This window comes from Cyprinodon variegatus, unplaced genomic scaffold (assembly GCF_000732505.1).
Source record: "Cyprinodon variegatus isolate N-32 unplaced genomic scaffold, C_variegatus-1.0 Scaffold846, whole genome shotgun sequence".
Classification (NCBI taxonomy): domain Eukaryota; kingdom Metazoa; phylum Chordata; class Actinopteri; order Cyprinodontiformes; family Cyprinodontidae; genus Cyprinodon; species Cyprinodon variegatus.
In genome coordinates, this window is record NW_015151299.1 from 78,496 (window position 1) to 104,948 (window position 26,453).

The 26,453-nt window shown below is 36.9% G+C and overlaps 1 protein-coding gene across 1 annotated transcript in view; it reads right to left on the reverse strand.

Annotated features, from left to right (window-relative positions):
- The window catches only part of LOC107099205 (voltage-dependent calcium channel subunit alpha-2/delta-1-like), an 88,407-nt gene extending 62,181 nt beyond the window's left edge, over positions 1–26,226 (reverse strand). The window contains exons 1-3 of the mRNA XM_015397253.1: positions 25,916–26,226; positions 10,026–10,107; positions 9,693–9,809 (exon numbers count right to left, since the gene is read on the reverse strand). Of these exons, the coding sequence (XP_015252739.1) occupies positions 9,693–9,809; positions 10,026–10,107; positions 25,916–26,004 (288 nt within the window). The 5' untranslated portion in view covers positions 26,005–26,226. The remainder of the gene's footprint in view (positions 1–9,692; positions 9,810–10,025; positions 10,108–25,915) is intronic.
- Between the last annotated feature and the right edge of the window lie 227 nt (positions 26,227–26,453).

The following is a 26,453-nucleotide window of genomic DNA, read 5'->3' on the forward strand; positions in this document are numbered from 1 at the left end:
TTCTGAGAAGAGATGGGAGACTGGGTAACATCTGCTTATGAGAGTAGCATACCTCTGATCATATCATAGCCACTGCTCATTACTGCGTTTCAGCATCACACACACACTAACATAAACCCCTCACACCCAAACACAGTCATGTCTCTAAAATATATTACGACTGTATATTTTAGCTACTGCATTTATACCTAACCCTGACATTCAACCTAGCCCTGACCATTACTAGTATATTCATAACCGTGACATTAACTTAAAGTTAATTCACACCATTCTTCTAAGCTGACAGTAGTGGGAAAAGAGCATTCAACTATTCACCCTAGTTAAATAAACAGAGATCGATGGATTTCACTCATACAGCACTTTATTTTCATATCTTTGCAAAGAGAAAGCAGTTCATCATATGGCCCTTACGGCACAGTATTCAGCCCTGTTCTACCTAGACATGAGTTTGTCTCCCTTACTTATGTTGAGGAAAAAACTGTGAAGGTTGTGTCAGAGTCCAAACAAATTACACGTGCTTTAACAAACTTTGAGAAGCAATTTGACTTTTCGTGGGAATAAGTATGTTTTGTCTAAAACCACCCCTCACTCAGACATTTTCTCAGCCTTGCAGGTACAACAAACTGAGTAAAAAAATTTTCACTGGATAAATAGCATAACTAAATATATGAGCGAACAAAAATAAAAATGTTCCTGCCACACTGACTAACAATAGAAATGGGGTCAACCACATAGGAACCAGTCTTTGATCCTCCACAAAGTGTAATTTAATGGTAAAGTGAATGATTCTTATTTCTTATTTCAACTGTTGCGTATATTGGCTGTGACATATGAATCAAGATGCTATGACCGAAAAATTGATTGACAGATAACCGTTGATTATTGATGGCCGAATTTAGGTGTTCAGGCTGACATATAGTTATATAATAATAATTAAGAATAATTATAATTATTATAATTAAGATAACGAAAAAAAAACCCCACAGATTTTAAGACAGGATTGGTTTTTTTTATAGAAATGTTCTAAATTTTGGGACAATATCGTCTGACAAAGAGTACAATATACAAATCCTTAGCCAGGATGATTTGAAATTTAAATATGACTTCCCTACAACTTTAAAGAGTTCTCAATTTTTATTGCCCCAATTAGCGTCCTTTAACCTGCATATTGGCAAACGAGGATGCAACAGGACCTAGGTGCACCAACCCATTCCAGACAACCTTCTTCTTGCTTTTTCTTTCATAGCAATAGACAAATTTAAATCACTCAACTACAGTTTAGTTTAAAAGACTAGATTTAACCCAATATTTAGACTTTGCTACTCTAAAATCACTAGGTTTTGTTATATGCATTGGCTGGTAATCCCCTGAAATACTGGATGGTGGCACCAGATGCATTTGCAAGAGTGTCTAAACCAGTGTTTTTCAAACATGGTCCTCATGGTACCCTGCCCTGCATGTTTTAGATGTTTCCCAGCTTTCACACACCTGTTATCAATTGATAGCAGATTATCAGGCTTTGTTAAACTGCAATCATCTGAATCAGGTTTGCTGAACCTCAGAAACATCCAAAACATGCAGAGCAGGGTGCCTTGAGGACCAGGATTGAAAAACACTGGTCTAAACGACCAAAACATTTGCTTACCCAGCAGCATGAAATTGTCATGAAATTCCGTCTTAGAAATGGCTACATGTCACAGTCCTGCTGCAACTGTACTAACTGCTCAAGTGACCTAGGAAACAACAGAGGACCTGGATCTTAACAGTTGAACTTAAAACACTCAAACATAGGAAGTGCACCCAGATAATTAACCAGTTGTGTAGTAACTTGGAACACCTGCAACTCTTAGGTGTTCTATACCTTCCTTTAATTCACATGCAACTATAGTTGATTTCTTGTGAGTAGACAGCATAAACCCATCCATCTATCCATCCATAGACACAATCATGCACACCCTAACACTACACATCCTGAAATGCCAGTGTATGGGGTGAACATGCAAACACCATGCAGAAAGGCCCTGGGCAAGGAATCTCACCAAGGCATGGCAGCAGTGCTATGAACAGTGCTACAAACTGAGCCGCTGTATACATTTAATTAGAATTAACTTTCTCATTATTATTCCCTGTTAGCTGATATCTGGGCTTCCCTTTAAGTACCCTGCAATTAGCCACTTGGTCATCATGCTGCCCACAAAAAACAGCTTGATACAAACATCAACAAACATCTCTCGGGACCTGTAACCAGGCACTAGAACCCAATTTTATTCCTTTAAAAGGAAGCAAGAAATCCAAGACTAATTATTATCCTTCTCAATTAATCTCAGCAACCTATAATCTAATCTTCCCTTTTAAAATTGTTTACATTCAACTAAGTGACCACACTAAACACAAATATCCCAGACAGTAGTACTAAATTCAAAAGTTATAAGTCTCAGTTTTTCTTTCTTTCTTTCTTTCTTTCTTTCTTTCTTTCTTTCTTTCTTTCTTTCTTTCTTTCTTTCTTTCTTTCTTTCTAACTTTGAGAGGTACTATACAACAATAACACCTGTCCATGATCAGGTTTGGTGTTGATCTCCAATGAGTGTACACCTCTTTGTTCTTCAAGCAAACTCTGCAGAGCCATCAGGCTGTACGGAAGATCTTTTAGGAACTAACACAGGAAAACCTACCTAATACTATTGAATACTGGTGAATTCAGAGTGTAATAGTACTGAGAACTCCATGTTATCTTCAATAATAAAGTTTTTGGTATATTTTGATGTGGTCATCTGGTAATCTTGAACCTTTGATTCAATGCAACCCATAGACTATTGCTTTGTTTGGCTTATGGTTGAAATTTGGAAAAATGGCCCAGTTTAGATTATATGGTTAGCATTTCAGACGTTATTCACATAACTTCATATTTAGAGATACCATCAACATATACCATATACAACATTCTAAAATAAATTCCCCTTTATGTAACTTTCATTAAGCATTCCTACAATTTACTTTGACATAATAAAAGTTGACTAATAGGACAACATAAATCTTACCCCAAAAAAATCTAATCAGGTGATGTCAGTGACATCCCATTTCCTAAGTTGTTAATTGTGTTGTTCTGGATTCAGTACTGTTTAAATTGAATTAAATTCCCAACTGTAATTTCAGGAGATAAAATGTTATGATTTTGATATGTTTAAAAATCAAATACAATATAGGCTCTAAGCAACTTTTTTAATGCAAGAGCTTCATCAAAATCTCATCAAGCTATAATTAAAACACTAAATCACCAGACTTAATTAGATGCTTTGAAATAAAAAGCCATTTTTAATATAGCTGCCTCTAGGTGATTGAATAATCAGCCTGTGCCTATGCTAATATGTTTCCATTTGTAACCTGTGTTAAATTATGGTTCAATATTTTATGAATAATAGCTGTAAAAGCAATAGCTTACCTTGGAGGAGCATCACCCCTCCAAGCTGACTCGGTATGTACACTTTTACCGTATTTGTTCTTTAACTGTTAAAATTCCAGTGAAGCCAACTTATGCTATTTCCGCATATCTATGTATTTAATAAGACTGAAATAGCAAAAAAAAAAAAAAACGGTCAATGCATTATGATGTAATAAATCCATTAGTACCTCCAGGAGAAATCATTTTTGAATCAGTCTGATCATTACAAAGTTTTTTTTTGATTTGTTGTTTCCCATCCATCCATCATTCATTTTTGGTCACACTTATCCCTTCTGGGGTGCTGGTGCCTATCTCCAGCTGTCAATGGGTGAGATGCGGTGTACACGCTGGACAAGTCGCCAGTCCATCGCAGGCTGGTTTGTTGTGTTATTATTAAAATATAAAACAAATATTTTTAGCTTTGGTTCCAAAAATGTTGAGGATAGGATTAAAAATAAAATTGTTATTGTTACAGGTTTAGGGAAATTGCTTTGTGTTTAATGTCGCCTCAGCAGCTTATAACTGAAGTGATTATAATTACCAAATTTACAGAAGATTCTTCCTGCTTACAGCTATCATCAACTATAACATCTTGTTGAAAAACTGTCTATGAGTTACTGCAGGATCTAATTGCCTTTGGCATTGATGAAGTATTTTTGATTTGAATGAAAAAAAATCCTAAAATACTGATGGACAGAATATAAGCATTGCTTGTGATTTTGGGTTCTAAAAATATTGAAAGGTTTTTCTAATGGTGGAAAATAAAATACGGATTGTGCTCTTATTGATGAGGCTGATCAGGCACCAGTGCATTTGCATCCCTTTGAATGACATATTTGAAACAACAGGGCATTTCATGCTGTAGGGACTTTAAGTTGAAAACATAATTATTTCTTTAATGTTTCTGTTACTTAAGTTTACCACCTCTCAAGCAGAAACATTTAGGACCTAGGGGCAGGTGAAAACAACATCATAGTATAAAGAAAGTATTGATATTGAAAAACAAAACCTAAACAAAAACTGGACTGAAAACTAAAATATCTGTGATATGCACAATTGCTGAAAAAGTAATATCTAGAAAATGTTGAAATATTTTGTCTTTGCTCATTTAATTTGTATTTGTCACGTCAATTATCATCCCTTAGATGTAATGCAAACTCAAAATTCAATGTTCCAGGCTATGTTGTCTGAGGCTTCAATGCCCTGGAAGGGTCTCCCAATGCAAACAGGTTCTGGATAACCGGCCATACCAAGAGCTATTCAACATCCTTCATAATGACTGAAAACAAGGCCAGTGAGCTCAATCGGGTATAGTGGAGCTGACATCATACCATCGAGCCAAGTCTGCTGTTGGGGTTTATCAGCAAGCACCTAGTGGTGAGGTTAATCCTCGCCGGTTCTGGCCAGGCCAAACCCAATCAAGAGACGCAAAGTCATCCTCTGGTGGGCCGAACAGCTGCAGGGAGAACCATGAGGGGACAGATGCAAAAAGAACCACGCAGCATTTCGTGGGCCCCGGTGACCCAATCTTTGGACACCTAAACTGAGATTGGGGACATGGAGCTTCATCTCTCTTGGGGGAAGGACCCTGAGCTTGTGTGTGAAATTGAATGATACCAGTTAGAGAAAACCTGTCTACCCTCAACACACAACCTGGGCTCTGAAACCCAGCTCCTTAAGAGAGGCTGGACTCTCTTCTTCTCTGAAGTAGCCCACAGGAGAAGTGGAAGCTTGAGTCAGTCTACCGTCTGTCACCAGCTTAGCTGTCTTGTGATAGAGTTCTTCCCAGATAATGAGAAGGTTGTCTTACATTAGAGCGGGGGGTCTCTGATTGTTGTCTCAAGTGGTGTTTTATTATTGGACTTCTGTGGAAGCCACGGATGATCCACAATAAACAAAATTTTCAAGCAAACCCCTCAGTTCACTTGGCACCAAGATACCTTAGGCTAGAGTTCAATTATCAACTTTCTAGTTTTATCTTCCGACCTTCCGCCGCATGCTTTGGATACTTGAGAGACAAGAAGGACAGACCTGTCCAACAATCACCAGCTAGTGATTAGTTGAATATGCTGTAAGAGGACAAAGACAGACAGACTCAGCAGGCCTGAGTAGAGAGGATCTGCTGGGAACATCTGGCAGAACCCTTGGTAAAGTATGTATTTAATTCCCTCCCCTAAGAGAGCTTTGCTCAGATTCCAAGAGAGGCTGGGGACATTGAGTCTAAGAGAACCATTTACTTTGCCACTATTGTTTATGCAGCTGGCTGTAGCTGTGGCCATAATGCTGTCAAGCTGAAGAAGGAGTTTTATCAAGCATGGTTAGCTTTTGGGAAGCTTGAGACAGCAAGCAGGTATTTCAAGCCCGAGTATGCTGTTCCCAGGTGGTTGCAAAGGCAAAAACGTGAACCTCAGAGGAGTTTGATAACACCATGGAGAAAGATTATTGATCGGTCTCAAAAATTCTAGCAAACCACCCAGCACCTCCTGTGAGGGACGCAGTGCTTCAATAAAACATTTTTTAGTGTAAGTGTATTTAGTCCTCAATACATCTGTCCTTAACAACAGCATCAGTTTTTCTAGCACTGGCTTTGCTTTAGTTATTTATTTGTTGAGGTCACTGCAGTGCCTCACCATATAATTTCGATTAATCTATTACATAGTCAGTCTATCAATCTAAGGCCAAGAGTTCCAAACGTATCCCGATACAAGCTGTCTCTTAGAGGGGACTTCAGTTTTTTCCAGTGCAAGTATCAAGAAAGAGAGAAAAAATACTTTTTTTACTCTCCAAATGAATGGGGTAAGAACAGCTCACGCAAGAAATGTTCTGTTGTCCGGTTTATTTTTGTTATCTCCCAAAGTTCAGTACCATTTGTTGTAGACATCTTAGTCCTTTGAAGAAAAAAAACATATTCAGCAACAATTTTCGCTGTGCCGGATGTGAAGACATTTTCATTGACAATAGGCATCTGTCCTCTGTCTCAAAGCATTTCCTTCGTTTTGCACATTGATAGAATGTTTTATGCTTTTCCAGAATCACATGATCACTCATGGTCAATGACACATTGTCACATTGTAATGGCGATCTCTACAGTAAATAGTTTGTAAGCAGTGTGCTGCCATAGCGCAAAGATGTCTGCCTTCAGAAATGGTAGACCTACTACCATTAACATACTTTAAGTTCATAGATGATAATAAATAATATATGCGAATGGAATATATTCTGTATTTGAATCCCTTAAATTATTACACACCACACCCTTTTTAGAGTGGTGAAAAATACCTAATATTAGAATAATTAAAAACTAAAGGCTTTTGCAAATCTGAGCTACCTTGTGTAGCTCAAACCACAGTTCATTGTGAAATTTGACAAGGTAATTTCTTTCAACATTGTGAAGCCAAGTAGGCATTAATAATGCATGTTACATTCTGCCACACATTTATTTATGGAAGCATGAGTAGCCATTCTAAGCCAAACACTTGTTTTTGAAACTGTGCATCACAAACTGTGGCCTCTAAAATTATCTGACTGTGCAAATTCAGGGATCAATAAGATTTTAGAAGAGAGGAGAAAAAACAAAGAGAGGAATGTTTGAAAAACTTTAAAACCAAGTGGATTTTAGACAAAAGTTGTTTGAGTGCCTTAGGCTAAAGGACATTTTGTTGACATTGCTAGTCCTCTCTGCTCTTTTTTCAAAGGTACTGAAGATTAAAGGAAGTTTCTGCTCTAAAAAAAAACAAAAAAACTAGCTACTTGTTTTAAGAAGGTAAAATCCAGAGCTAAACCTACTACACAGAGATCAGTCAGCAAAAATTGAATCTAAACAAAACCAGAATACCCTGGAAAAAGTAACTTGTATTTTCTAATTAAAGTTGGCCGGTGTTTCTATTTTCAAACACATTATAATAATAGCCAATTATTAAATTATTGTATAACAATAGTTCTTAAAGCCTTCTTTATTCTTTTTTTGCCCATCTAAAGCCATCCTGTGCAACAGTAACTGTTTCTTTCCATCTGTCCTGATATCTATCCTGTTTACATAGCCATTTTACTTAAGACTTGCTCACTGTTAGTTTTTCCATCCACACCCTTCAGGACAGAGAAATCAAATACTTTCTGTAAAGCTATTGGCAGGAGGGACTGAAGAAAAAATGTCATAAATTGACAGTGATGTGTCAAAGGGTTAGATTTAATCAGGCACACAAATGACCCACTAACAATGAATCATAACTAACCCTTCATACCAAAAACAACTTAACTTGCTATGAAAACAATTTTTTCTCACTCCAATGCAAACTTATGTTCAAATTTTTTATGCATGTTCTTGCACCAGAGCACTCTATGATAACACTATGATGTTTACCGACAAGTCAGAGATGTGTTTATGAAGATCCATAAACACTTTTGTTCCTTCACCAATCAGACAATTACCAAGAAGCCTTATAAAGCCATAGTATGAGGTGTTGGGAAGGCTCTCTCATCACATCGAAACTGTTTTAATTCATGATCAAGACCTGCCTCTCTGACCTACTTTTCAGGGAAAAAAGGGGGGTGGAGAAGGGAAAAAAAGAAACTCCCCAGGGTCAAGCCTTTCATTACTGCATCCCCTACTGCTGAAAAAATAATAAGATGAAGCTAAGTTTCTGAACACTTTTCTTTTAAATTTCTCAAATTCCCCTCAGCCAATACATCCAACAGGTCCTCCATATTAAACATATTCCTCAGATGCTTACAGAAAAGTAAAGAAATAATATTGGAAACTGTTCATATGCAACAGTGTATCAACAGAAAAATTGTCTGACAAAAATGAAACAAAAACTGAATTATGATCAGCTTAGGTGTTTTTTTAATACCTGCCTTTAATTCACATGCAACCATAGTGGATTTCATGTGAGCAGACTGCATAAAACCATCAATCAATCAATTTTTTTTTCAAATATGTTTAAAAATCATCTTTTGTTTAAAAAAGTGGGATGCACAATATATGATCAACATGATCAATATTAGTAAAATGTTGATCAATGTAGATTTATTGTGCTTTGTTTTATTTGCGATGTCTAAAATATAATATTGTCACTACTGAGTACATAATTACAGAAAAATCCAGTAAAACATACTGTTTTCAATGTGAGTCAAACTGCACAAAAATGTAGTGGACAAGAGTAGGTAACCATCATGTGCTGGTAAAGATTCTCAGTCATACAGGTGATAGCCATTCAAAAAAAAAGTTAAAAAAAAAAAAACAATCTACTGGACTTTGTCTCCAAGTTGGAAGATGTTTTGCTTCCCATCCAGGAAGCTTTTTCAATTCAAATCATCAATAGCGTTGAAATAGCGTTGAGTTTGAGTCTTTTAAGAGTGGACCAAAAATGCAAAAGGGAAATCAGAAACCCAGCAGAGAGAGTACCAGAACCAGAATGGTTGTGCCAAATGTGACAGGTATAAATACACCATAAGGGTGAACCAAAGTGTTTAGAGTTTGAGACCAAATCAATAAAAAAAAAAAGTTTAATGTGTTAACATCTAGTTTTAGTGTCTATCAGCCTTGGAAAAACAAATTAATTTTAGGTTTTTGTTCAAATTTTAGTTTAACATCATCAATCTTACAATGGAGAAATTCACTTCTGCATCTTAACCCATCCTCTTGGGAAGCAGTGGGCTGCCACTTAGCGGCGTCTGGGGAGCAATCGGGGGTCAAGGGTCTTGCTCGGGGACCCAGAGTGCAGGTTGTGGGGATTTAACCAGGTACTTGCACCCTTCTCAGAGCACAAGCGCACTGCTTTAACCACTAGGCCACCACTCCCCAACACACAACAGTCAAAACGGCATGTTTACCATATCAGATATGTATCTGATACAATGTTCAAATATTTGTAGAATTAAAAATGAAATAAATGTTTGATCTTTCTGAACAAAAGATATCTACCTTTAAATTGAAGAATGACTAATACCAATCAATTGGGCTTATCAAAGGAGACAACATAATTGAAAAGAAACACTAAAATAACGCTTATTTTGTTTTTGTAATCTCTTGGTATTTACATGTATGTTTTCCTCAACAACTTTAAAAAAATCACAGGAGAAACAACTATTACCATCTTGCACCTTTAAATCCACATTCAATGTTTTGGTTTGCAAAAGAAACAGATGGAAAAGTGTGCCCTGTTTCAGCCTTTGTTGACAAAGAGGTTCCTGCACAGCATCTACTTAAACTTGCAAACTGACAGTTGGTTTCTCTACTTGCAGTGAGTCCTACCTCCAAGGCAGCAGACCTCTTCTGCAACAGCTGTTCTATGTTCCTGGCTGCTCTGGCCACCAGCTCTTCTGCATCATTTTGCTCTACAGTATAGAGGTTCCTGTTTCTCAGAAAAATCTAGATAAAAATAGAATAAAACAGAACACACAAGCAGATATGGGAATTGTATTTGTATTAGTCATTTAAGGAAAATTGTTGTTTTATGTAAAATTGTGCTTAAAATGAAATACAGGAGTTAATGGATTTGAATATCAAACAAGAATTTGTATCACTGTCTTGTTGATCCGTTACTGAGAGCACACTATCTTTAAATTCAGTTTTTACAAATTTTACCTCGGTAAGGCTCTTCCCAGCTGTGGCTGTGTCTGCCAAGGTGACAAGCTCTTTCTGCATTTGCTCAACCCATTCTTTAATCCTATGGGATAAAGCAAAACATAGAATCAATCTTGTAACTAAAATGTTCCCAATGTAGAAGAGAAGTCAAAAGCATTTCAATGCACAATTAAGCTGTCATTCATCCCATTTTCTACCTATTATCTGTCAAGGAAAACCAGTCACATTACAATGAAATAAACAAAAGCATAAACATTCCCACCTGCAGGTCAAGCAGAGTGACATTCAATCTAGAATGAATGACCACAACAAACATAAAGTCATTTGATAAAACATTTGTCAGCAGCTGCCTACCACTGAATTTTCTATCAAGGAGTTCAAACATTAAGTCAAATAATAAGGAAAGTGTCAGCCATCAGGGAGAACTTATGTGCATAGACAGGTGAGAAAAGGGAGACATGTCAGGATCAATATGTCTCTCTGACTATCAAAGACCACAGGCTAGTTTAAGCTTCCTTATAACAGTATGTATTAGAGTGAATTTGATTTTGCTCTATTTTTTATGTCCTAAAAATGCAATATTACCGCACTTCAGGTGCTTTATAGTTTATTAAAAATCCAATCAAAAAGTGTATTCATTTATGTAAGTAATTAAATTTTAAAAGAAAAGAAAGGCTCCCCTGTTGTTTAGTTAATGAAAATGATGTATTATATTAGAAAATCAAGGTCCCAGAGGCTAAAGAAAGGAGGGAGGGGGTTCAATGGACTCCAAGTGTCGTAATGTGTAGGTTCAAGCTTCCATAGTTTCTACCGCTTGGAGAGGACATTTCAACTATATTTCATCTACAGTACTAGCGTTGGTCAGGTGTTAGTCCAGAATTAATTGAAAAATTTACCATATTACTATTAGACATTTGTGAAATATTTATGCTTCCCTGTGCTTATAGCTTTTTTTTATTTTTTATTTTTTGCAACTGAACCTCCACTGCTTAAAGTATCAATTTTATGGTTATTCCCTTTTGAACTTTGAGGTTTCAGTTATCTTCTCTGTCATTCTGTTTTGTTGATCTTTGGTTTATTTACCATTGAGTGTTATATTTAAGCTGCGTTGCTTTTTTGAGTTACTCTCTGTTGCCCCCTTGTGCCTATCTTCTTTCCCCTAGCTCCCTTCTAGTCACTTCTATCCACACCTGCTCCATATGAGCTGAATACCCCAGTCTTTGTTCTGTCTCCTATATATACTCTCCCTGTGCAATTCTTCAGTGTTGGTTTCTTGTGTTGCTTGGCTCCTCGTATGTGTTTTCCCCTGGATTTTGGTTTCTAGTATTTTGTTTTTTTGATTTTGTTTCTGCTGCCTTTCTGATTTCATTAAACCTGCAAGAACTTATCTCTGCCCTCCTCATCTCTGCATTTGGGTCCTCAACCAGCCTTCACCCCCACATTGACAATCAACTTCTGATTTAATTTTTAAATTTTGTGTTGTACGATAATACGGAATTTCCCTGCAAACTGGCTTGAACCATAGTCAAACTACTATGTTACCAAAAGGAAGATGAGAAATGCCAAACACAACAATGTTGATGAAAAAAAAAAGAGTTCTTTGACAACTTAGCAGTGCTGCAGGCTGTTTGCCTCTTTACAATGCCAAATAGGTGCAAAAAAAAAAAGAAGCCCCAACAAAAAAAAAATAAAGTAGGTATACTGCAGTGATTTTTGTTGTTTTTGTTTGCTTGTTTGTTTTTGTTTGAAAACTTAAAACACACTGCTCAAAATAATAACAGGAAAAAAAACATAACTTCAACCAAATAACACTTTCTGTGAAATCAAACTGTCCACTTAGGAAGAAACAATTATTGACAATCAGTTTCACATGCTCTGGTGCAAATGGAATAGAACACATGTGGACATTATTTGCAATTAGCAAGACACACTCAGTAAAGGAGTGGTTCTGTAGGTGGAGACCACAGACTACTTTTCAGTATCTTTGCTTTCTGGCTGACGTTTTGGTGAATTTTGAAAGCTTATGGAGCTTTCACCCTTGTGGTGGCATGAGATGGACTCTATAACCAATTTTTTATTTTTTTTATATCGGTATTAGGAACTGAGAGATAAATATAATATTGGGCAGTTGTAAATCAGAATGTATCACCCAACTGATTTTTTTCCCACACCAATACTTGCAATAGGAAATCATTGTTTCCATGTCTTGTTCATTATCATAGGGTCAGACCAGAATAATATCAGTTTATTTGTGGGTGAACACATGAAAAAGCTATACCATAATGCTTAGAAAGACCAACCAATAGGCATAGAGAATTATGTCCCAATGTTCAACTGCAATGGATATAAAAAATACACAAGCTAAATTCTTTTCAAAGCCTGCTGCTGTTGGGGAGCCACAAGACATATCCCAAAACAATAAAGTAAATCAACTATTACATTGTACAGTCACTCTGAGTAACAAGACAGAGTGAAAAAGAGGATCAAAAAGCTGTAAAAAAAAAAAAAAAAGAGAGACACCAATACACAGTGGATGTGGAAAGTTCAGCAAAAGTACACTGAAGGAGAAACATGAGACACGTTGCAAGAAAAACCAGAGGGAATAACACAATGTAAAAAAAGTCATTTAGATAAATAATGAAAGCCAAGATATTCTGATTTTTGACTTCCAAACTAAAAAATCCTGCCAGCTATTTAATTACTGCAGGAATACTACGCATAAGCTGTAAAAGTTGGAAGATTGTAGAAATGTACATTTTGCTGGTGAATATTTTCCGTCATCCAGGTCATAGTCATTCCAACCAAGTTAAAAAAGTGAAAGAAAATAAAATAAAATTAGTTTTCTAAGTTTGAAGATGTTACATATCAGCTGTATATTTAGTTAATAACACTAGCTATCTATATATTATATTCATGGGATAAATCTATCAGTAAAATTCTGTTTATAATGGTATTCATCTCTATATTTATTCAGTAGAAACCCATGTTCTGTACTTATGGAACCATTATTTATCCTGCACTTGCTGCTATTGCACTTCTGGTTAGACCTAAACTGCATTTCGTTGCCTTGTACCTGTACCTGTGTAATAACAATAAAGTTGAATCTAATCTAATCTAAGTTTCGCTTCCCGTCCAGGAAGCTTTTTCAATTCAAAATGTCTGGAGTAGCATTTGAGCTCCAGGCTTAAAGAGTGGCACAAACAAAAGCATTGTTAAGGCTTTGAAAACATGCAAATTGACCGAAAAAACAGGTCCACCACTAAGTAATGGGGAGTTGTTGAGGTCGTTGTTGACCTGCGAAACCCGATACTGGCCCATGCTCTGAAAAGGGAGTCGTTAAGATCATTGTTGGCCTGGCTGACCAGGCGAGATATTTTGGTCCCTTGCTTGGCGATGAGGTTTGAGATGATAGCGGGAAAGCAGGACCCTAAGACAGAGGCTAGTGCCGGGATTCCTGCATTTATGACGGCAGTACACACATACAAGTTGCATATATTTGGAAATATGAATGGCAACGCGAAAAAATTGGATTTCACAAAAAAATTGGAATTTAGCATCAAGCCTGCAGTGTGAACGTAGCCTAAGTTAAGAGAGCAAAACCAACCTTAAAAAAGTGTGGGGGGGTCTTAGGTTCCAGCTCTCAAAACCCTACAACGCAGGGATGGAGTTGATTACTTCCTGGATTCATCTGAAAAACTATGTCGTCATGCAGGGTACCAAACATCTCCAAAACATCTCGCCAAAACATCTCGCCTGATCAGCCAGGCCAATAATGACCCTAATGACTCCTTTTTCAAAGGCTTGGGCCACGACCCCATTACTAAGGGGTGGGACTGTTTCTTCGGTTCAATTTGCATGTTTTCTAAGCCATAACAATGCTTTTGTTTGTTCGACTCTATAAGCCTGGAACTCAAAAGCTACAACAGATATTTTGAATTCAGAAAGCTTCCTAGATGGGAAGCGAAACATCTTCAAACTTCAAAACAAAGGCCCAGTCCCATTTCTCTCACTTGGTTCTGCAAACACCCAAATGAGTTCCCTCCACAGTGAAGTACACTCAATGAGTGAAGTGCAATTGAAGATTTTCTCCTTAAGAAATTAGACGCCACTAGTTGTAAAATTACATCTCAGCACAGTAGATGGTGGTAATAAATAGCCTGTACAATTCAGAGATGTGTTCACCTACATCATGCGTAAACACAACCTGAGTCACAACCTTCTGGATGGAACCTCTGCCATACTCATAACCTTTCACCAAACACATGCATAATATTGAACAACAAATACATTACAAAATGTAAAAGTAATGAATCAGCTTGCATAAATAAAGGTATCACAACCATTTCTAAATTAATAGACAATCATGGTAATATATTAGCTACCACAACTTTTTGAAGAAATATCAGTTTCCAATAAGATACAAGGAATACAAATCAATTATACTGTGCATCCTCATTGTATTCTAAACCTTATTAAAATCATCACAATTTTCTCCAACTGTAACCACCAAATGGTTTCTCAACACAAAGAATTTTCTTGGCACCAAATTCAAAAACACATACGCAACACATTTCAATAATCCAAAAGCTTCCAACCAAGATCAAATTCTACTGAAACTCCATATATTTAATAGAGTACACTGGAGCAAATCATGGTCACTACCTCATCAATACCCTTTTACCAATACAATCTGTGAGATTCATTTAAAAATTCTTTATAACATATCCTTCAAATAATGAATTTGCTAAATATCTTGAAATAAATACAAAATTGTTCCTTTTGCAATATTTAACCTGATATAACCCCTCACCAACAGTATTCATCACATTTCCTGTAACCACATCCTTCATGAAAAGTAATAGAGCAATACTTATCTCAAAAATTTACCTTCATTATAACCCTCTCTATCCATAGCATTATCACTTTTTTTACACACCCAAACAAGGAACTGGTAAACCTAATTAATCTATCCCTCTTTATTGGCGTTAGATACCTAAATAAAGAAATACATATAATCTGCAAAACATATCAACAATAAACAAACTAACTCCATCGTTAACATATACCAGAAACTGATCCTTCACTTAACCCATTTAACCAAATGAATCTCAAATCTCAAAGCCCTCACAAATTTATTTGCCTGCAAATACACTTATCACTATTGTTTTTGCAAATCTACTTCCTTTTTTATTATGTACTTCAAACTACAGTAATATGATTGTCTCTGCTTCTATATATTTGTATAATTCTTTTCCTGTATATTATGTATATATATATATATAAAAAAAAATAAAATGTTGTTCCCTGTTTTCCTACTGTTTGGAAATGCCGGCTCCAGCAGTTATTTTACTTATTCTTTGGGTGCTGATGACCTTTCTCTGTGTAGCCAACCAACGGAGAAGAAATGTGCAAAACCGAAGACGGCTCCGACGCTATTTTTCACTTATTAATCTCTTTAGCGTATGTTTAATCATGTTTTAAGACAATAGGTAGCGTTTATATTCTACAATTTTTTTTCATATGGATTAGCCCAGGAATTATGTAGATATTACTCATAAACCTGAAAATCATGCCTTATGACAGTTACCATGTGCAGTAAACAAGTGCAAGGACAATTATTTGACGTTATACCGTCTATGCTGCTGAAGTGACCGTTGCACTACCACACGTCAAGATAGAAATGGTGATAATGTGATTTTGTTAAAAGCTGTCATGCATAATTATACAGCAGTGAAGTTGGTTAGAAGCCGGACACTGGACACTCAAGCCCCGCACAGCCAGCGGGATCCATTCCATGCCCTATCCAACCTAGGGACTGCGACCCCGTCCCAGAGCAGCTGAGAGACGATGGCTGAAATGAGTCCCCCAATCAAACCAACCTTTGAGTGTTTTCATTGGTTTTGTATCCACTTTGTGTTATTCTAGCTAATTTTGATTTTACTTGTGATCTTAGGTATTTGTTGTTTGCCCTCTGTTGCCCTCTTCTGTCAGTTTTCTTTTGCCTAGCTCCTTTCTAGAAACCTGTGTCCACACCTGCTCCCAATCAGCTGATTAGCCTGGTCTTTGTTTTTCTCTCCCATATACTGTATGCGTCTCCTTCTCAGTCACTGTCACTGGTTTGTCCCCTTCTTGTGAATTTTCCTGGTTCTCAGTTTTTTGTGGATTTATGTTTTGGATTTTTGCTTCTGTTGCCACCTTTTTTTTTTTTACTAAATCTGCAAGTAACAACCTTCAGCTTTAGTGTCTGCATTTAAGTCCCATCAAACTTCCACCCAACTTGACTCCGCCGACCCCGCGGAGCCCGAACATCCAATATCCAACCTCCAACCAAACCCACTGCTGTCATAATCACCCTACTTTTCATTAAAAGAAAACTCCCAGTAGATTTGTATATTGCGAAAAATAGCGATTTTGCAAAATTCATATTTTAACACAACAGTAAGGAATTCAGTTGTATTGACGTCTAACTATGATATCCCAACATATTTTTTTAGAAACCCATGGTTAATTGTAAAATATATTTACATTTGTGCAGTTCCTTTCAACAGACGAACAGCATATTTCCTTTCAATGAATTATTTCTGGGAGGCCACCTCATTCCAAGTCAGCTCTTGACCTCCCTTAGTCTGAAGGGATAATTTTAAGGGTTGAAGGGCAGTTCCCTTACACGTGAACGTGCAAATCGAAACGCTAGGGTCCAAAACAAGTGCAAGTGAGAGAAAGGGGACTGGGCCAAAGTCCTGGACATGGTGGGACTTTCTTGTTCTGTAAAATAAAATTCATTAGAAGGTTCTGTTTTTCTTTGGTGAATGTAATAAAAAAGGATGCATCTTCTTTTGCAACACCCAACGTTAAATTATGAATATTCTGCAAATGCAATTAAGTGCCCAGCACTACTCACTGATTACATGGGGTCTCTTTTTTATAAAACAGAATTGCTATAAACCCAGAGTTAGTTCTTGGATAAGTATCTGCATTCTATGGATATCCAGGTTCAAAACACAAGGTATCCGTTACACTCTGCTAAGTTAGCACTGCAACATAATTGTGAAAAAACCCTGATCAGTAGAAGGGTTTGTAGAACTAACCCTGAGAATGTCTAACGTTTGAGCTGAACCGTGTCAGAAATGGTATGGAAGTGGAGCATGCAGAGGTTAGTACACAAATACTTGAAAAAATCTTTGTCTATCTATACATGCTTTCAGCCTGCAAGTTGCTTATATGATACACCAATGGCCAATTATTTGTTTCTTTGCCAACAGTAACTTTTTGTGCAATAAGTAGAGAAAGCCAAGTAAAAAAAACAAAAAACCAAATCATTTACAAATCCAAAGTCAAAAAACTTGCTTTCAAAATTTGGACAGGGACTGCAATTCCGGGACAGAGAGGGTACAGATGGACGATATAAAAGAAAGGATATTAACCCACTTATTAATTCAGCAGCGTCTTTTTTTAACAATGTGGTTTCATACGCTTTATAGAATTTGTTATAAAAATAAGTATTTTCTGTCATTTTGTAAAAGGAATTACATGGCAACAGAGATTTATTGCTGGTTGGGCTGATGGATGCTGATAGATCCTGCTCCCGGTACAAATAAGGTAGTGACATGGTGTCTGCTCTTCATTATGCCAATGGGAGGCACTCAGTGGAACTGCCCTGAACAATCCAGCCTTGACAGAGTAGTCGACAGTTATCACAGACCGTTACATCTCTAGATAAGTTTATAAAACAAATAAAAATTGATATTTTTCTATGCATGCCACGCCAAAACAAGAACGCTGAACGGATTAATACAGATACATATATTGTTGCAACCCTAAGGTTGATAAACAGGTTCAGAAAGTAAAAAGCCTGTACAAAAATTAGTTTAGACAATTTTAATTTCCGTCTCCACAACACATACTCTTGTTAAGTAAATAGAATGAAGGAAAACTTGGCAAGGTTTTTACTGTTGGACAAGTGTCATCCACTTCTGCCTATATGTTAGTAGCAGTACTTATAAATCACATTACTTTTGTTTCCCCTTTTAAAACCCCATTTCTTTGTGGATTGACCTTGAAGAAGTAGAGGGGAGGGAAGAATGTTGTCATTGTTTCTGTCCCCTTTGATTACTCCTGGAGTAGGAAATCAGCTGTGCTTCAAAGGCCAACCACTTTGTTTTTTTCGTTTTTTATAGAAGATACATTTGGTCCTCTATTTAAGTGGTTAACCTGTCCTCTCTAACAGACACACCTATCAGCTGAGATTTTATTACAACTAACTATGTATTCTCTTTCTGCTTCTAGACTTAAAAACAGGATAATTAATCTGCTTAGTTGTGTTTTTCTCCTAGATGAAGCCAATACAGGAGTTCCTACACCAACTAACCAATAACTTTTCTCTTACATGAAATTTACTCCAAGACCAGTGCTTCTGTGTTCCTTTTTTGTGTACTCTGTCTACTTAAACTCTTGTTTGGTCATGGCAGGAGGCCACTGAGCCTGGATTTGCTGGATTTTTGTACTACAGATGGACCCATACAGGCTTATTAGGTCAATGTCGATACAGATTATATTAAAATCATCTGATAGGTCCAAACATTTTTGGGGTAAATTATTTAGGCCGATAGGGTTTAGTCTCTCTAAATTTAGATAATAAAAATAAAACAACAATACCAAATTTTACACCTGTCTAAATAAAACTAAAACATTAATCAAAGAAAATATTAATAATGGATAGCAAATTACATGTTCAATGCATGTGTCATCTTAAGACATGGCTGCTGAAATCACTAATTAACTGGCTTAAGCATGCAGATATCGACCAAAACAAAACAAAAAATACAAATATCAAATCAACAAAAAAATATTGGCCAGACGATGTGTCGATTCATCTCTAGTTTATTCCTCTAAAAGACAAGTTTTGATATACAGTGAACCCTCGTTTATCGCGGGGGTTACGTTCCAAAAGAACCCGCGATAGGTGAAATCCGTTAAGTAGAAACTTTTATTTTATTACAGTTATTATACAATGAAATACTCCATACAACATTGAAATCAAGGAACAAAAACTTTTTACAGGCCCAAGCATTTGTTTAACAAATAAAAGTACGGTATGAACGTTGTTAACTACTGTACTGTACTGTAAAATAATTTAGTTATAAATAAATAAGTAATAATTTTAATCATCAATACAAAATGAAGGGTTAATATTGCAGGGATCAGCACCGCCCCGCCGTGACGGATTGGAACGGGAGAAAATGAAAAATGATTATGAAAAAAAATACAAAGTACAGTAGGACAAATAGTGACTGACGTGTACAGTACAGTATTTCACTGCTGTTCTGACGGAGCCGCTGCATCCTGACTCTGCTCTGTGGCGTTTTTTTCTTCTAAAGCCTGCAGTGCAGGTGTGTTTTTTGGAGAGAAGAACATAGTTATCGGTAGTTGTTGTCGCTCTTTTTTCTTTTGGGCCAAAAGATCCTTATAAACCGACATGCCACCATTAATATGTTTGACAATAAAGTTTAACAATGCATGATGCAAATCCGTGGAGCAGCGAGACCGTGAAAAGTGATCCGCGTTATAGCAAGGGTTCACTGTACACCCTAGTTTCATACATGCTTAGTCCAAAGGACTGCTGTAAAGTCAACTACACAATGCAAGCAACTGTTCACAGTCAAATACTCATATGCTCATCCACCAGGAGTAAATTCTCCTGGTGTCAATGACTCAATGAGGCAAAATGCTTCCCTAGAAAATGTTGTAACTTGTATGTCTGTATGGTTTTAATGAACTTACTCACCTATAAAGTACCTTGAGTTGACATGTCTAAGTAACGTGTTGTTGACATGTGTTGGCTCTACATTTATATAAAAACTGATCTGATTTTACTTTTTCAGGGGCCTTTTTTTTCTTAATATGATATTATTAGTAAATTAGAATGTTATTCATAGCACCATATATTTTTTATTAACTTATTATAATAGTTGTATGTCTAATAGCTCCTTTTAGAAAGATGATGCATGCATATGTAATTTATCTTTCCAGTCATAACCAATGTGTCATGATCATGGAGCTGATGTCCAGTTTAATTACTCATTTCCAAACCCAGTTTCCATTACCATTCATCTGATCCACCTGCTCAAGTCTCTATTTACCAGACTTAAGACCTGTCATCAGGGCCAGATTATTCGAGCCTGTGGTGAGAAGTTCTGTAGTGTACCTATATTTATATTGCCTGATCCTGATCTGTTCTGCATCTAAACCTCTGAGCTTGCCTGTCCCCATTCTGATCTGTTTGCCTGACCCGTCTTCAGACTCCTGCCGGATCTCTGCCTGTCTGTTTACCGAACCTGGAACTTCATCCCGACTCTGTTGTGAATTATCCCTTGGTACCTCTTTGTATCTCTGATCTCCTGACTAGAACTACTGAGCATGCTACTGGCACCGGCTTTGACTTCGCCCTCTGTATTATCCTGCCTTCCTTCATCTGCTCGGTTCTTATCTCCTGCCTGTCCTCTGACGTCCAATATATCAGCATCTTGGGCTTATGTATTGGATGTGCAGTGCCCCTCTTGTTGGTAGCCAAAAGGCTGGGACCAGCCTCATCCTCTGGGCTTGTACTGAACTATAAGACTAGGTTAGTGCAGTCACTAGTAGTAATGTTCGTTATCATCCTCCACCACATAGACGTGGTCACTAAGCTGCTGACTGCTTCCTGCCTTGGATGCCGCTGTCCACTGTTCAAATTTCGTAAATGCTATGCATGAAAACCTACTGTCACATATTATTGTCTTTAAGGACTACTGTATATTTGGTAACTTATGACTAATAGTATATAAAATGGCTAATACAACAGTAATTTTGAAAGCTAATAAAAAATAATGAAGTTGGTGAAGTTGAGCTGAGGTTGCATCATTTTTCTGCTCTGGTTGCTGAACTTTGATTACTGCAGCCTGTGGTAGAACGCTGGATAATTAAACACAAGCACACTCACACATCCATATGGCAACTGGGTCAGACATTGCCCTACATTGTTTTTACAAACACGGGAAGAGCAAATGAGTGTGAAAGTGGAGAAAGAAGCAGATACACAATGCAAGACACAGAGACACAGATGTTCATGATACACTAGAACCAAGAAGAGTAATGAGCTGGCCTGTAGTGGGGATCTCACTGGGTGGCTTTGCTAAACTACACTCTAATTACACGTCATTAGAGAGGCAAAGAAAGGGGCTGTCGAGTCCAGACAGAAAAACAGAATGTGGTATAAAAACACCAACTATTTCCCAAAAGGAGCCTGCTCTGATCCAGTCAATTATATATATATATATATATATATATATATATATATATATATATATATATATATATATATATATATATATATATATATATATATATATCTTTACTACTGCAGCTTTTCACCAAGGATTACAGTCATTTATTTAAAAAGAATGACCAACACAAATTATTTCTTTAAGCTTTGAAATGTTCCTGTAATTTTTAACATTGTCTTTAATATGATGCTACATATTAAAGATAATCTAGAGTAAACAGTTTAATTTCCAAAGGTTTTACGTAAATAACTGTGTTGGTTTCATATTTATAAATTAGAGGCTTCTTCCACTTGGCAGACAAGCATCTGCCAAATTGCTCCTGTTTAAAGAGTCCTTTACTCTTTAAACAGAATAATTCAGCAGAGAGCTGAATAAAGTTTGCTGAATTCTTTTAAATTATTCTGTCTGTGTTTGAGCAATAAAAACTGTAATGTTTTTTTAACTTTACCGGCTTCTGTTTTATGTTGTTCATCCATTCTTCTTTTCCTCGTAGTCTATCAGAATTTTTATAGGTTGACTACAAATCAAACACAATGAGGACACAAACCATCTCCAATCATGCAAAAATTATGACCAAATTCCAAATTATGACTGGAAGATTTAAGAACAGTTATTATTCCTTTGGCATTGTTCCCTTTAGTGGTTGTATATTAGGCAGCCAGTGGATATTTTATAAAAAGGTAAAAAAAACAACTACTCAGTATATCTAAAACAAAAAAAACTGTATTTCTGGGTGTTCATGGTCTGCGGTGGTCATTACCTATCAATAGTGGTCCATATATGGCCAAAAAACAATAATCAGTTTGATTCAGAAATTATCATTATGTCAAATGAAAATATCACAATATCACTTTATTTGTTATCAATACCATAGCTTTAGTATTATTTTGAGCATAAATACTTTATAAACACTTGCTAATTTGGTACTAATTTTCAAACAAACTTGTATATGACCCAATAATATACTTATGTTTGCTGGACTGCAGTCGACAGCAGTTACTGAAGCTTTCTCACAAATCAGGTTAGCACCAGCAGTGTCAGCAAGAGGTTAATATAGCATAATATAACTCTGTTATCTCACTAAAAAAATGTAAGAATTTGGAATCTCAAACTTTTTTTTAGTCTTTAGCAAACATCTTTACATAAGTTGACTGAGTTTTTATCTTTAAAGGCTTTTAAGCTGAAAGTTAAAGAATTTGAAGCAGCTTCAATGATCTGCAATTGTTTTACTTGATATGTTTTTTTATGTACCTGTCATTTATTTTAATGTATCTCTGTTTCTTATGTAACTTTGCTGCCTCTTCGCAAGGACTCACTTAAAAAAGAGGTTTTTAATCTCAATGGGATTTTTTTTTCCTGGTTAAACAAAGGTTAAATAAAATAAAATAAAAAAAGTAACCAGCCCATGAAAAGTAGAAACAAAATCTCTAACTCAGAGTTCTAACTGATGACGTTTTACCCAAAATCGATGTTTGTATCTCTATTTCTTATGTAACTTTGCTGCCTCTTCGCCAGGACTCCCTTAAAAAAGAGGTTTTTAATCTCAATGGGATTTTCTTTCCTGGTTAAATAAAGGTTAAATAAAATAAATTAAAATAAAAAAAAAGTAACCAGCCCAGGAAAAGTAAAAAGAAAGGCTCTAACTCGGAGTTCTAACTGATGAAGTTTTACCCAAAATCTTTACATTCTCCGCTGTAATAAATCATATTTTATCTACCTCTGTTTATAAAAATATGAAAGTGATAGTTCTGTTCAATGCATGAAAACATTACAGTCTGGCCAAACTTATGATTTCAACAAATCACTTGCCTTTTACATTTTCTGGCTTTCTAAATCTGCAAAATACTGTAGTATAATAAGGAGCATCACCACAGAACAATGCTGCTAGTTCCCAGTTACAATGTCCCTGCCATCATAATTAAGCATTGTAAAGCGAGTTGGTTTTATCCAAAGGCGTAACCTAGGGCTGGGCGATAATTCAATAACGATATATATCGATCGATAGACGTGTGGCGCAATAGAAAAAAAGAGGGTCGATAAAAGTTCGATAAAAAAGAAACGCAGTTTTCCTTCCTTCTCATTGTAGCCTAGCATGTAGGTTTATGCTAGTCACTGCTTCCTCCCAACCAATCACAATCGCGGACCCAGGCACGCCGTCACCAAGCGCCGCCCTCTCAAACCACAACACAGAGCACATGAAGATGTTGCAGCAAGGAGAGGCGGAGGAAATTGTTTCAAAGAAGGGTTTTTGTAGTTCGGCAGTCTGGCAGTATTTCGGTCATGGCAAGTCGGACCAAAAACAAACCACAGTCATCTGTAAAATGTGTAGGGAACCAGTGAAAACGAAGTCTGATAACGCAACCAACTTTTTTTTTATCATCTCAGCCGCTCACAGCCGCAGGAGTACGAGCTGTGTAGGCCCCGACGCGGCTCTCCTCCGAGGAATCTTCGGGAATTTCGGGAAAATATATATATTTTCAGTTCTGGGCAGTTTCCCACGTAGTTCTAACAATTGAGATAAAAATGCTGAGGGGCCAGAAACTTCAAAGTAATAACTCAGGTTAAAGCAGGAAACGGGGGCGGTGGGGGGGCATTTATTTATTTGTTATATTTATTTTGGTCACTTTTCTGGTCACTTCAGTTTATTCTTTGTCAGTATTTAATAACATAACCTAGGTCTCTTAAGTTATTTTTCTTTAAAACAATTCTGTTATTGTTAAAAAAGTTGGTTAAATAAAGATTTAATTCGAAGTCTGTGTTTGTGTTTTTTATTAAAATTAAATCATTTAGCAATATTATAAAAAGTCCAGGCAGAGCTGCACATAAAATATTGTTTCAAATCTTTTCAATAATTATCGATATCGATCAATATGCATTTTTTTTAATCGATAAGCTTTTTTTCTATATCGCCCAGCCCTAGCGTAACCAGAAATATTTATAAGGGTGGCTAGGCAATAACCAATGTACGTTGAGGGGTGGCCGAAAGCAGATAGGCACCAGAACCCAGGGTCAATCTACACTGTTCCAACGGGAAAATCAACCAAAAAAAAACAAACAAACTATACTTTCCTACAGCCTTTGCTAACAAATACATATATATTTAAACACCCCTAATTTCTAGATAAAAGGTATAGTGGATAAAACTCAGTTTTGAGTCCTGGGGCGTAAATCTTTTCCATTATCATTACTTACCTACTTGTATCAAAAACCATTCTGCATAAAATTGATATTTCCAAGCACTAATATCTACGTAAATTGATTATTTGATAAGTTTTTATTAAATTTCTTATTTATCTATGATTTCACTGAAGACTCCTAGAGGACTTGCAGAGACACATCATTTTCTCTTTACCCCATGTAACACAAAATCTAGCTCTGGAAAGAGCATTAATTCTATACCTGTTGTTAGGAATCCAGTTTGTGTGGTCTGTTTTTGTGGTTGTTTGTGTGTTTTTCTCCATCCACCACCAGGTGGTGCCCTGTCCTTGTTGGCCCTCCTGCACACCTGCGGCTTGTTGGATCATTATCTGGAGGAGTATTTTAGCTGTGAGCTGTCACTACCTCGAGGCCAGAGTGTTTGCCAGTTTTGGGTACTCTAGCCAAGCAGAGATTAGCTGAGTCTAACCTAGCTTTGTTTCTCTGAGTCTAACGAGTTTTTTGTCTTTGCTCCCCACAGGAAGCTTTCCTGGGTTACTGGATTCCTGGGCCTTCTCTCCCCTGGAAGGAAAAACTGAGTTAGACTGAGCAGGGGAAAACCTCCACATGTTCCATTCAAGTACCCATCGGAAATCCGACTGACAGTCCTCTCCATTACTCCTCCGGGTCCAGCGCTTGTTTACCTGTCTGACCTCCAACGTGTGCACTATTCTCTAGATTAACCCACACAGACTGGAGATTCTTGTGGCTGGCCCCCCATCTAGCTCCGCCCCTGGATCCCCGCGCTCTTCTTGTATCCCATGAGCTGTCTTTGATTTTTTTTTTTTCTGTGTAAAGTCAAAACACTACCGTTTGCATTTAATCAGACTGTATTTTCCTTACAGATACAAAAGGAACAAATAAGCCAACTCCCATTGAAAATGATAAACATAAACGTGGATTTGTTTCTTAAACAATAAACAGTATATTTAATTAAATTTTGAAAAAAAATTAAACACGTGAACAAGCCTAAAGGATACCTTACTGAAGACATCCTCTGTCATTTTTAAATACAGCATTAGGTTGGAGGGCAACGATTGTAACTCCTCCACAACTTCATTGACGAGCTGTCACGGTTGCGCGCGGCCACCGGCGACAATCTGCCGCTTTTGGTGACCAACATTGATCAACGTCAGGATCCCAGCAAACAGCTGAGATAAAATACTTTCTGCTATTAATATGTCTGTCTGGCTCATGAACGAACCGGCCAGTGGGACACCGGTCCCCACTCCCACGCAATCATTGTGTCTCATTAAAAAATAATTAAAATCGTAGTCATAAGAACCTACTGTTACGGTTACAACAATAAACGCTTCCGAAAAGCAGTCTGTCAAGGATTTGAGCAGAAAAAAAAAAACACTGGGTTATACTTACATGAGCTGTGTGGGGAACTGGGATGCCAAACATCCCTCCTGCCACAGCAGAAGAAGGCATATCCAGGTTGGTACCCTGCAGGTGTCCATTGTATAGGGAAGAGAAAAAGGGGGGAAATTCCCCGATGCGCGTCAGTATCCAATCTCCTCCGCTTCCCGTCGCTGGCGATGAATGGGGCGATGTGTGCAAGTGGCGAAGCCTGTTCCTCCCTCACAGATTAACAAACCCTGACACCTTTAATCTGATCATCCTGCGCTCTAACAGGTACCTGCACGGAGATCTCCTACCGTCTCTGTCTCACACTCCCTCCTTCTGTTCTGATAGAGGATAAAGAAATGAATGCATTTCCTTTATTTAACCACATGCATTTTAACGTTTATGTTTTGCGATAAATAAAATTAAACCATATCAAACGTTTTTCCTCAAATAGGCTTTTTTATTATTATAATTATTTTTTTTTTTTTTACCTTGCCACTCCTGTATTTGCTGCAACATCACACATTGGGTCTTATAATTTATTTTTTTCTCTGTGTTTTCC